The sequence below is a fragment of the Erythranthe guttata genome, chromosome 1, assembly GCF_056151865.1.
Source record: "Erythranthe guttata isolate IM_541 chromosome 1, IM_541, whole genome shotgun sequence".
Classification (NCBI taxonomy): Eukaryota; Viridiplantae; Streptophyta; class Magnoliopsida; order Lamiales; family Phrymaceae; genus Erythranthe; species Erythranthe guttata.
In genome coordinates this window covers 5,814,046-5,827,267 of record NC_142533.1, presented here as the reverse complement: position 1 = coordinate 5,827,267, position 13,222 = coordinate 5,814,046, and the positions used below count along the sequence as shown (strand labels likewise).

The 13,222-nt window shown below is 33.9% G+C and overlaps 2 protein-coding genes across 2 annotated transcripts; both read left to right on the top strand.

Annotated features, from left to right (window-relative positions):
• Positions 1-4,747: 4,747 nt before the first annotated feature.
• Positions 4,748-7,445, top strand: LOC105963250 (Lactate/malate dehydrogenase family protein). The gene is made up of 2 exons (XM_012987644.2): positions 4,748-5,525; positions 6,794-7,445. Exons 1-2 carry the CDS (start codon positions 4,911-4,913, stop codon positions 7,235-7,237), a joined length of 1,059 nt encoding a protein of 352 aa, XP_012843098.2. The 5' UTR covers positions 4,748-4,910; the 3' UTR covers positions 7,238-7,445.
• A 1,388-nt stretch (positions 7,446-8,833) lies between these two features.
• Positions 8,834-11,783, top strand: LOC105963251 (NADH dehydrogenase ubiquinone 1 beta subcomplex subunit). Its single transcript, XM_012987645.2, has 4 exons — positions 8,834-9,196; positions 9,300-9,386; positions 9,499-9,594; positions 11,453-11,783. Exons 1-4 carry the CDS (start codon positions 9,059-9,061, stop codon positions 11,507-11,509), a joined length of 378 nt encoding a protein of 125 aa, XP_012843099.2. The 5' UTR covers positions 8,834-9,058; the 3' UTR covers positions 11,510-11,783.
• Positions 11,784-13,222: the final 1,439 nt, after the last annotated feature.

Sequence of the window (13,222 nt, the reverse complement as noted above, 5' to 3'; positions counted from 1 at the left end):
CTAAACAAACTTAACATCGCTAATTTCATATTTACTCTAAATTTAATATTAGTATTGCACTAAACACCATTTATTAACGATGTAGTTGGATACACATGCTCGCACAATGCAATACAAGTCATGGCACTTTTACACAAATTGGACTTTATTTTTTGGAAAAGATCGAGCCACGTGTGAAACACCGAAGCATTTGTGGATACGATGAATGATTGGTTTTCCAAGACAAGGGTAACAATAATGTGTCGGCTTTGTTTGGTGGAGATTATGTTCCAACACTCAACCCTAAAAATAACAAAGACGATTTCAAGTACATGCTACTTCACGTGATGAAAAATGCAACCTCTAGAAATGGTACAAACGTCCAAGGAATGAAGGTATGGATGAAATTGAAAATCTTATAGTTGAATTGATGTCCACAACTAGGTTTAGGTTGGTTTATATCGTGCATGTATAAATCCCCTCAATCTCAAATGAGTCTCTTAGAACTATTAACGAAAAACACATCTCAATAGTTTTGCAAATTGGCAGTATGTCCGAGCAATTCCTGTCGTCTGTACGTTGTTATTGTGGCAACTACAAGTACAAATTTGCCTTCAATTAAAGATCTCGGGAGAGGTCATTCGCCGTCTAAAAGGTGTTCTACTTTGGAAGGAGTCCAAGAAGTGCGGATACATGAGTTGATGTAAAGAAACAAAAAGTTCGAGTTGTGTACAAGAACGCCATATCGCTTAAATAGGGAGTTTTTAATTTTTAACAAGTCCTACTAATGTAAACTATAAATCTAAACTAGTGAAATCTTGTTTGCAGATCCTTGTGGATGTTGGTCACATTTGTGTTTGAACCACATTAATAAGTGTGTATTTTATTATGTTTTTATAAGTTATATTTCATAACAACACGCGAAATATATTGTTGCAATATAGTGAATGTCGTAACAATTAGTTTGTCTCAACAGAAAGCGTAAGATTTTATCGACATATAAATCAACAATTCGCATCAAGTGTGTGATTTTGGGAATTGGAATTATCTGTTTTACTATTATAGGATGCGTATTCACAAGTAAGATGGTTCAGCTACACGTCTCCCATTACTAGATAGAACGAACTATAAGTACTGAAAATTTATGATAAAGATGAATACTTGGTAATTGAAAGAATAAATAAAGCAAGAGTGGAATATAAAAAATATGATAGAGAAGGTAGGTCATTTGACTTGTTATGAAACTGTAGGGGGAGAAAAATGCAAAGGCAAGAATAATATATAGTTTCCCACTCCTTGTATTCCAACTCGCCCATGGTAACAAAAATTTGTCAATGCACTTTATTGATATTATTATTAATTGTTATTGATTATTAATATACAAAAAAATCTTGCACTCCTAATAAAATACTTGCTCCATTATAATTTATAAGATTATTTTATCTGAAAAACAAAAAATATTAAAGATTTTCATTTGCCTGTATACTAAATTTCAGATAATAACTAAAGAAAAATAAATTAATAAATAAGATAGTTGAATGGTATCATTAATTCCATAAGTTCACGCAATAATATTAGATTATTTTGTAAAGTATAGTATCAACTTTTCAAAATTAATAAGAAATGGCAAATTGGCAACAGAAGAAATTAGTACGGAAAAGCGTGTTGAGATAATCCGCACCTTGTTTTAGAGAAAAGCGTGTTCATAATAAAGGTTAATAACATGGGTAAATTACAAACACCCCCTAGGTATGGTCAAATTACGAAAAATCCACTCTTGTTTGGATAATTACAACCACCCTTCAACTCCTCAAATTTAGTGAAATCTTCGAGATTATATGGAATATTATCACTTATGTACCCGTTTTATCCCATTCGAACTCTACATTTTGAAGTAAGATGATCATAATATGTGTTTTTTAACTTGTATATATCAGATTGTAGTGCATCGGAAACTGTATTTTTACACAAAACGAGTACAAACTAGAGTACATCCCACGAAATCTAGATGATTATGTTGAATTAGACACCATAAGGGTGGAGGTGTAAGAAAAAAACATAGTTGAAGAGAGTAAATATAATTATCCAAACAAGAGGGTTTTTTTTGTAAATTGACCATACCTCAGGAGGTGTTTGTAATTTACGCTAATAACATTGACGTAAAGAATGGAAGGTTCCCATGTGACTTGGGCCTTGGAGTGGACACCACGTTTGCCTTCTCGAAACGTTTTGGAGAAGAGTGATTATTGCGTTTATTTTGTTCCAATTTTCAAAGAATATTCTTATTTTTCCCGGATCGAAATTAGTTGTCGTCTTTTAAATTTTTTTTTATTACAGTAGAATCTCGATAAATCAATACACAAATAAATTATAACATCGTTTAAATAATATTTTTTTTCACTCGGTGCCAAGCAACTAAATTATTAATTCGATAATAATATTCCACTAGATTTATAGAATGTTGTTTGTTCTAAGTGTATTAATTTAAAGGGGTTTTGAATCTACTTTAAAATTTCAATTATTACTTATTTTATTTTTACTTTTTCAATTTGCACTTTTTTTTTAATATCATATGAAGCATTAATGTTGTAATAATAGGGTGGTTCCAACTTCCAACAATTTTGATGTTGTAATAGTGGAGTTGTGAGTTTTGAGAGATTTATTTAATTATTCTACATACCTTAAGCGATTTTTGTACATTTAATCATTTTCTTCTTTTAAATCTTCCAAAGTAGCACCACCAATTTTATGGTTATTGTTCGAAAGTATATCGTTATTTTCATCATTATTAAGTATTTTTGTTTGTTCGACCATATTACACAAAAGTACTTTTTCCCACGAGTCGTAGACGTCGATTCACGATGATTACACTTAAGTATATCTAGTGACATCTAACAAACTTTAAAATAAACGAGATAAAATTATAGTCCACATCTGCGAAGACCTATAAAAAAGATTTCACTTATTCAGAATAAAAACATTAAAGACTACCTCTAATGTTAACATTGTTCTTGTACAATATTCGAACTTTGAGCGTTTGAATTGTCAAAGTCCTCTAATCGACACTCGTGGTCTCCCTCTAATCCCCAAATCGTGGTCTGTCGCAAGATGCACGAGCGTGTGATACTTACAACCTATAATCTACATAAATGATGTTGTGAATTACTTGGTGTGATATTTATTGAACATTGTTGTCTGAGAAATTACAACACGTCATGTTTGTACTATAACCCACTAGGTTTTAAGGTCATTCAAGGCAAGTTTTGAAACACATTTTTTTTGGTAGTATAAGCTTACCCTTCCCATCTCGAAAAGTCGATCTTCTTTATCGTAAACAGAAGCAACCCATGTACATCACGAACTATTGCAGCAGACAAAGAAACAACCAAAGTCGATTTTCTTAATAAAAAAATCCATATCCAACCAGATAGATGCACTGGATAAACTCATCAAAAAATTGAACTTACCAAAAATAAATCAAACATCTTGTGAGATTAACAAATTTAAACTTACCAAAAACAAATATAACCTATTACAAGGCATCGTAAAAATCTAAATTCAGAGCAACTTTAATGGGGAATTAAATGGAGTATCAAATGATAAAATTAAATCATTTTGATTCCCAAAACTTAAAATATTTCCCTCCAATTGAGGCATAAAATTGATAGTTAGATTGATACTCAACTCCCCGGTGGTGCAAAACAAGATCCCGGAAAGTGAAGTATCAAAATTGTAACCACTCAATTAACCTATCATGAGCTGAAACGTGTTATTTAAAAAAAAAAAATTAATACTCTATTTAAAGCTTGTAAAGATGTATCAAAATAATATAAGAAATATGATTAAATATAAAAACACCCTTGTACTATGAACTTTGTATCATATACCCCTTGTACTATACACATAAATACAAAAATCCGCCCGCATGGGTGTAGCTCAACTGGTTCCGGAGGTGGTAAGTTGGTGCAAGGTCCTAGGATCGAATCCTGGCAGCCGCAGTGTGGGAATTTCAACTCCAATGAGATTGGTTCCTTGTGGGCACCAGGTCCGGGTCCGCTACCTTAACCGGCCGTTGAGTTACCATGATTTACATTCCTCCATCAATCCTTGTCGGGCCAAGGGATGGGGGCCCTGGGGGCGAGGGATTTCGCCTTTTGGTGCAAATACAAAAATCCCATTCACATTACATTTTTTTTCTATGACGAAAGTACCCATACTCAAGCATATATATATATATATATATATATATATATATATATATATATATATATATATATATATATATATATATATATATATATATATATATATATATATATATATATATATATATATATATATATATATATAAATAAGATTGAGCCACTTTCCACTATATATTTTACCATTTTCAGTCAATTTTACGTGGGAAATTTTGGTATCTATATTTTTTTTCTCAAAAACATCTAATTGCTTAGATTTTTTCTCAAAAAATACAGTTTTTGATTCACCACAATTTGATATATACAAGCCGAAAAGCACATCTTATGATCATCTTGCTTCAAAATGTGGAGCTCGAATGAGATAAAGCGAGTACAAAATTAAGACTATTCAATATAATCTAGAAAATTCCACTAAATTTTAAACCGCAAGGGTGGACGTGTAAGAAGATTTATAGTTAAGGAGGTGGTTGTAATTACCCAAACATGAGGGAGTTTTTGTAATTTAATCATACCCCAGGGGTGGTTGCAATTTACCCAAAAATAAACAAACTTTTGGTTAGAGGGTGTTCCCACATCATAGCACAACTCCTACCTCAAATATCCCAAACCACCACACTATATATATACTTCAAAAACCCCCCACCACTCTCCTCCACCACCACCGCACCACCACTCCTTTCTTCACACACACACTCTCTCACGCGCCGCCACAGAAGATCCATCATCAAAATGGAAATGCACAAGAGCTCATCCTCCTCCTACCTCGGCCCCGGCGGCCTCGACCTTTCCAAAACCTTCTTCACCCCCATCTCCGGCGGATCGACGCCGTCCCCCACCAAACGCCCCACCAAGATCACCGTCGTCGGCGTCGGCAACGTGGGCATGGCCATCGCCCAGACCATCCTCACCCAGGACCTCGCCGACGAGATCACTCTCGTCGACGCCATAGAAAACAAGCTCCGCGGCGAGGTTCTCGACCTCCAGCACGCCGCCGCCTTCCTCCCCCGGACCAAGATCCACGCCTCCGTCGACTACGCCGACACCGCCGACTCCGATCTGTGCATCGTCACCGCCGGAGCGCGGCAGAACCCCGGCGAGAGCAGGCTGAACCTCTTGCAGAGGAACGTGGCTCTCTTCAGGCATATCGTGCCGCCGCTGGCCAAGTACTCGCCGGAGTCCATTATACTGGTGGTGTCGAACCCGGTCGACGTGCTGACGTATGTGGCGTGGAAGCTTTCCGGGTTTCCCGCGAACCGGGTTATCGGGTCGGGTACGAACTTGGATTCGTCCAGGTTCCGGTTCTTGATTGCTGACCATCTTGATGTCAATGCACAGGACGTGCAGGTGAGATTATTCTTTAATCTTTCTTTCTTTATAATATATTCTCACTTTGTTTTTTTTGTTCCAATTTTGGAAAAAAAATAAAACAAGATAATTAAAAGATAATTGTTAAAATAATTAATAATAAATTATTATTATTATAAGTAATAAATAATTCAAGATATTCTTAGATTCGTGTCAGCTTTTCTATACAATAATTCAAGATATTTTAGCCTTTTTGGGATGGACTGCTATTAAATACATAATCTGGTTTTGAACCTTATTTCTACATGAATAATTAGATATTATTATTTGTGTTATTACGTGTTGATTAATAGTGTAAAATTACATGATGTATTTCACCAGGTGTAGGTTCTACAAACCGCCTTTAAGATCGATAAACCGGAAATGATTATGATATTATCTGCTCGAAATGTTTAATTTTATTTTATTCTTTACTAAATTGTTGTTTGATGAATTATTCTTTACTAATTAGATTTAGGGATTTAGAATAACTAATTTTAAATATAATTATTTGCACTTTTGAAAAGTAAACCTATTATACACTTCCTTTTCCTCTCTCCCCCCACTAATGTCAACTCATATATATCTATGTCCCTAACTACTATCTCATAGTGGAAATAAGATATTATTTTTTTGGAAGCCGAATAAACTAATTTTTTTGAAACCGCTACATTTCTTTTATAGTGGTATAAACAAATCGAGTCGAACTGATTATATAATTGCTCAAATTTATTTGAATTTTTATCAGATTTTGCAAAGTTATGTTTGAGTTAGTTTAATTTTGTACGAGCTCTAATGAGGCTAAACACAAATTGAGCTCGAGTGGCTTGATTTTTGATATTTTATCCTTGTTTTCTTATGAACTCAAGTTCGAGCCAAAGTTCATAGCTTACCAAACAAAGTGTTAACGCTTAGTTTGTTATATAACAAACCGAGCACAAATAAACTTTTAAATAACGATCTTGAATCGAGTATCGAGCAATTTAGTTTGATTTTCGGCCTAATATAATATTTTAGATTAGTATTTTTTGTTTTTGAAATCTTCAACTTTTTGATATCTTAGAGATTTTGGTCCATGCATTATAAGCTTGAGAGCTAAAATTCGGGAAAAAGTTCTACTTTCCTTTAAAAAAATATGAACGTTCATGTGTGTGTGATTATGTGTAGATCTACGGTTAAGAAACACCCAGCGTATATAATCAGATGTAGTATCTAATTTCCCGGCGTTCATACTTGGAATTAATATTTTTTCTAAACATTTTTCTCAGGCATACATAGTAGGGGAGCACGGTGACAGCTCAGTGGCACTATGGTCAAGCATAAGCGTAGGAGGAGTCCCGATCCTCAGCTTCTTAAAGCGCCAGCAAATCCCGTACGAGAAGGAAACGCTCGAAAGCATACACAAGGAAGTCGTACAGAGCGCTTACGAAGTCATACGTTTGAAGGGCTACACTTCTTGGGCTATCGGTTACTCCGTTGCTAGCTTGGCTCGGAGCTTGCTTCGGGACCAGAGGCGCATCCACCCTGTCTCCGTCCTCGCAAAGGGCTTGTACGAAATCGACGGTGGAGATGTCTTCCTCAGCCTGCCAGCTCAGATCGGACGGGGCGGAGTCTTGGGCGTTGCTAATGTGCATTTAAATGATGAGGAAGCTCAGAAGCTTAGAGACTCTGCTAGCACTATTCTTGAAGTGCAGAGCCAGTTGGGGCTTTGATTTATTCATTTATTAATATTATTTCTTATTTTTAATTAATTTCGAGCTATTTTTATTCTTATTTTTATTTTTGTACTGTCAAATTTAGAATGTTTTTCATGAATATGTGTGAATGATTATGTATCTACGGTGTAATGATGTTCGGTATGTTTTACTCGATATGTGCCATATCAGGGGTGAAAATGGCAATGAAAGTTCTGAATTCTGACGATTTTGATTCGATTTCTTTTGATTTTAGAATAATGTTTTTTTATTCTGAATTAAGAAAGTGTTGATGCCATTTTTTTTGGAATGGAATAAGAGTACTTATTGGAATTCGATTTTTCAATCCAATTTCAATATTGTCGAAAATTACATTTATAATATTAATATTATTATGTATTGTGTAGTATAGGTAACTATGAAATTTGAATATACAAATTACTGTCGGTTCTACTCCAAAATGTTCGAATTTTGGGGAAAAAAGTAATTCGAAAGTCCGAAATTCCATTTGTTTTTAGGAATAGAATTAGTTTTTCCATTAGACTAAAAGGAGACTTCATTCTTCTTTCAGAATGGGCCTAGCACACTCATTAATCATTATATTTCGATTTCATGTGATCTAGCCACATGTCACGGGCTGCTCCTTTCTCCTTGGAACCAGGGGGTTAAGCCTACCAAGCGAGCCCAAGTCGAAGGAGTCCAAGATTGGAGATCTTAGAAGATTTTAGAAGATCTTCTAGAATCCTCCCATTACTTTAGAGATGCTTAAAAGATGTTCCTTTGTATATAGTTAATCATAGTCTTTAGATTAAGGTAATCACCATCATCCATCGAGAGGTGGAATTGTATTAATAAACAGTCTAAAGATTGAGAACATTTCTTACTATTCTCGAAACACACACAAATAATGATTTGACACACAACTGAATGCCCTAATGCTAATGTATATAGTTATCAAAACACAACTATGGCATAATGCTAAAGCATATAGTTATCAAAACGCAACTGAATGCCCTAATGCGTGATGTATATAGTTATCAAAATTAATTAAGTCTAATAAAGAGTATAGTTATCAAAATTAGTTTCAAACCTGATTTTCGTTGTACAACTGAATCCAATTAGTTAAGCCTATAAAAGAGCTCAAACATGATTTTCGTCGTATAATTGAATCCAATCAGTTAAGCATAATAACTCAAACATATGATTTTCGTCCTACAACTCATTCAAATTAGTTAAGCCTAATTAAGAGTTAGAATATGATTTTTGTCGTAACCAAGCTACAATTATCAACGGTTGTATGCAAGCTGATGCATATAGTTATCAAAGATTATATTCGACACATCAATAGTTGTATTCGAGGAGTAACTTATTCATTTCTGAAAAGAATAAAATATAATGCCTTCGAGCAATAAATGTGATGCACATTTAAAGTATATGTTTAACTTATAAAAAACAAAATATTATTTAACTATTTGGTATTATATCCTATATGTTTAACCTATAAAAAGAACAAAATATTATTGAACTATTATGTAGTATATCGTACAAGTATTCCAATTTCCAAGGTTCTAATGGCGCGTTTGATGTAAATTCTGAAGTTTTTATGGATCATTTAAACAAAAAGCTAAAAGGGTAGATTTGTAATTTTTTGATATAAAAGGCAGATGAAACGGTGTCGTAGCTGGTTCAGTACTTCTTAACACACAGCTCCCCCAATTCGACATCAATCTTCCTCAGCTTCCCTTCACCATTACCAATCCCGACGACGAGAAATTCTCTCTCTCTCTCGTTACAGTTCTGTTAATTCTGACAGAAAACAAAAACCAATTTTGAAAAAAAATGGCAGGAAGACTGAGCCACGTGGCATCCCGGATCATGGGCGGTAACGGCGTTGTTCAACGCTCCGTCGCGTCATCTCTCCGGCAGCGATCCGGCATGGGTCTCCCCGTCGGCAAACATCTCGTACCAAACAAGCCCGTAAGTCCTATTAATTTTACATTTTTTTACGCATAAAGGAAAATATACATGAAACCCTAGAAAATCTCTTAATTTTTAAATTATTGAAATTACTGAAATGCAGCTTCCAGTGAACGATGAACTTGTGTGGGATAACGGAACTCCATTTCCAGAACCTTGCATCGATCGAATTGCTGATACTGTTGGAAAGGTCGGGTGTTTTTTGATCGATTGGAGTATTGTTTTTTTTGGTTGAATTATATAATCAATTTGGGGGTTTTTTGGTTGTATTGATTTTGAAATTTTTATTTTTGGGTTAATAGTATGAAGCATTGGCTTGGCTGTGCGGTGGGTTGAGTTGTTTCGCAGGCCTCGGGCTATTAGCTGTGTGGAATGACAAGGCTTCCACAATTCCATTTGTAAGTCGTAGTTTTTCGATTCTATTTTTTATTTTCGTATTTTTTTAGCTATTCAGTCACATGGTTAGAAGTAGTTGATCTTTAATTCGAGATTGGTGTGTTACTTGGCGAATCTTAGATTTGCTTTGGTTGTTTGTTTGTTTAGATTTATGAAATGTTTATTTTCGTGATTTATTTTCTGAGTTAGTGATGATTCACGATCATTTTTGGCTTAGATGGTGAATTTTCAGAGAATGCATAGTTAGTGCGTGAATTAAGTCGCATTTGGGTGGAATGAATTGAGCTATGGATTTCAAAATTCATAATAACAATTCATTGAGATTGTTGGAAGTTTTTTATTCTACTATGGATTCGAATTGCACTCTATATGGAGTCATTTGAAACCCTTAACACGAACCATATAATCAAATCAAATTCTTTAACAAACGCAACCTAAGGGGTTTCTGATTTCATTGAGCTTTGATTGTAATACAAATCTCTAATCCATTTCCATTCACAGATGAAAAACAATTTTCAATTTTGCTGGTTTTACACGTTGTGACTTTTCTTTTTCTTTTTTCCTGTTCCTCCCTTAATACAATTACTAAGGGAGGCCTCGAGGCGTTGAATTTAATCTGTGATGTTATCATTAATCTGTGTCCTTGCAAGTTTATTACCTTATCGATACTTTGTGCTTTTCTGTTTCATTTCGACAGAGATACATAGAGTTGTGCTTATACAATGACAGAATGTTTCATAAATAGTTTTGCTAGAAATGATGAAAATAGGATCCCAGTTTGGTAGTAAGATGTGGTGCAAAGTTCTTTGCTGTCATGTTATGCTGTTATTAAAATGTGGAGCCCGAATGGGATAAAACGGGTACGAACTTGAGAATATTCCATATATTCTAGAAGATTTCACTAAAATTGACACCGCAAGGGTGGACGTGTAAGAAGATTCATAGTTGAGGGGTGGCTGGCCGTAATTTACCCTAATTTTTATGTATCGTGGCACTTAACATCTCTCTGTCTCTCTCTCAGTGTATATTTATTTATATTGCACATTTCCCTGTGGGTCCCATCTAATATGAGCGTAGAGAAAATATCACGACACAACCTTTTCATAGTCAACCTTTCCTATCAATAGCAAAACAAGAATGTGGCGTATTGACTAGATACTTTCTCACAGAACTAGTGAAAGCCTAAACTCAAACCCTGAAGTTACCGATCATTAAATTAGAGCTTTATACCATTGATTCTGTCTACTTGTATCAAGAGGGAATGAAACTCGAGAGTCCTTTATTCTTTCATGGTATAGTTACAGTTCTCAATTTCCATGACATAAGGAGAAAGTAATGGCAAATGTTAAAATTATTCTGAAAAAGTAAAGTATCCTTATTTTTCATGTCATGTTTCGTCATCCATTCTTGCGTGTCGTCATTTGCCACTCCAAACATCGAGTAGATAAACAGGGCTACACCTACTTTATTTATCACCAGGTAAAGATGAATAGTATATACTAGCCAGCCAAAAATTCTTTGGCATTGTATCAGGATAAAATGAGTTGATAAATCCTCTCTCATGTTATTTTGACTCGGGCTTTTAGAAGAGATGTTAGAGTATTCACGATGAACAAAGTTACGATACATATTTGTTACATGAGCTGGCACTATGCATCCAGCTTCTACTGAGCAGAAGCTTTCTTGATTTGTTATCAGTGGAAACTTGGTGAAACAAATAAATCCAGAACTTACTGTTTCACATGTTAAGACTAGATATATGAAGAGATTGGGAAAAAGGGATATGAATCTTGAAATCACTCTTTTGGATGATGACGTGGATTATTTTATTTTTATTTATTTAACTTTTTTTTTTTCCAGGCACCGAAGGTGTACCCCTACGACAACTTGAGAGTTGAGCTCGGTGGAGAACCCTAAAGTTGCTTGCTACAAATAGATGTTCGCCTCTCTCGTATTCTGTTCGATTATCTCAAATTGTGTAACAATGGAAGGTTCATATGATGTTTTTCCGAACCAGGTAGCTTTGAATAAGTAAAACCTCGCCCATAATAATTCCTGGTTTTGTGTTGTACTTTGTTTTTTCTTCACATAATTGCAAGGAGCATATAGATTTCTGTTTTATGTTGTCCTTGATATTTTCCAAATCTACAAGATTTTAGTATTTTTTTAATAGACAATCTTCCTTTTTTTTCTTTTTTATTTTTATTTTTATTTTTTTTTATTTTCCCCAAAGATTTTGAAGTTCCATTTGGAAAGCTTCTAGAATGCAATTTCGTTTTGAGACAAGTGTCGATAAAATTTGAAAACTGGGCCAAATATATCCGAATTAATTTAGTGGAATTTTCTTGACTGCAGTTTCAAGTTTTTTTTTTTTTTTTTTTTTTTTTTTTTTTTTTTTCCGGCTACTTGCTTGATTTGGTAGGCTTCTTTGTTTGGGTTGTTTGTTTGAAACACAGTATAATGCAAAGTTATGTTATTTTATTTGTTTGATAAATAATTTGTTTGCTAGTATAGTACAGTAAGATGTTAAGAAAAAATTACTAATAGTGCAAAAAAATTAAATAATATAAGAGACGATGACCGTTTTCAAATTTGTTTAAAACTCATACGGTGGTGTTTGCAAAAGCGTTTACATAAACAAAAGTTTTAGCGACTCTCAGTTAAATTTAAGATAAGTGCTACCGTGCTAGACTTTAAAAGTTGGGTATTTTGCAAATACTATTAAAAATCATCTTTAAGAAACCAGTATAGAAGTTATCGTGTTTGCAAATAAACTTTAATTTAAGCTTTGGAAAAATATGTATTTTTTTCTAATAACTGGAATTTGAACAAGGACAAGAATGGTGAAAATGTCAAATGCTTTTTAAAAAAAATATATAAAATTTAAATTGAAGAAGCAACTCCAAGAGTGCTTCTTAAATGACTTAAATGTTATTTATTTATTTTAATAATTATTTAAGGGGTGTTTTTTTTTTTTTTTTTATAATTTTCAAACTTAGATCAAACGGTGTTAAGGTCAAATGTATGAAAACTAACGGCGATGGCCACATTGATACAATTTTTCAAGTATAGGGGGCAAATTGATGCAACTGAGAGTAGAAGGGGTTAAAGTGATATCGAACCAAAGTATAAGGGGGAAAGTGGAATTTATCCTTAATATTATTATTGAGTCATATTAATGTATGTAAATCTGAACTAGTGAAATCGTGTTTACCGATCCTTGTGGATGTTGGTCCATTTGCATCCGAACCACATTAATCTCTTGTGTTCTTCATACTGCTTTAATAGTTAGTAAATGTGACAACCAGTGAAAAGTCAGTGTAGGGCCCGGAGGGCCATGCCCCCCTCGAATTTTAAATTTCTTTACTACTATATATGTATATATAATCGATTACTTTTGCATTGCGCTAGTATAATTTTTCACTACTAATTTTATATAAAAAATAAATAAGTTTTTTATATTTGAAGAAAATGGTTTAAGGCCATCTCCAACAGTTGTTCTAAAGTTGGTTATTCATATCTTTAATTTAGCACACGTACAGTGTTATGCACCACCATTTTTAACTCCAACAACATTGTTTTCAATTTTAACAACAACTATATTTTATTATTTTTTCATATTTTAACTTT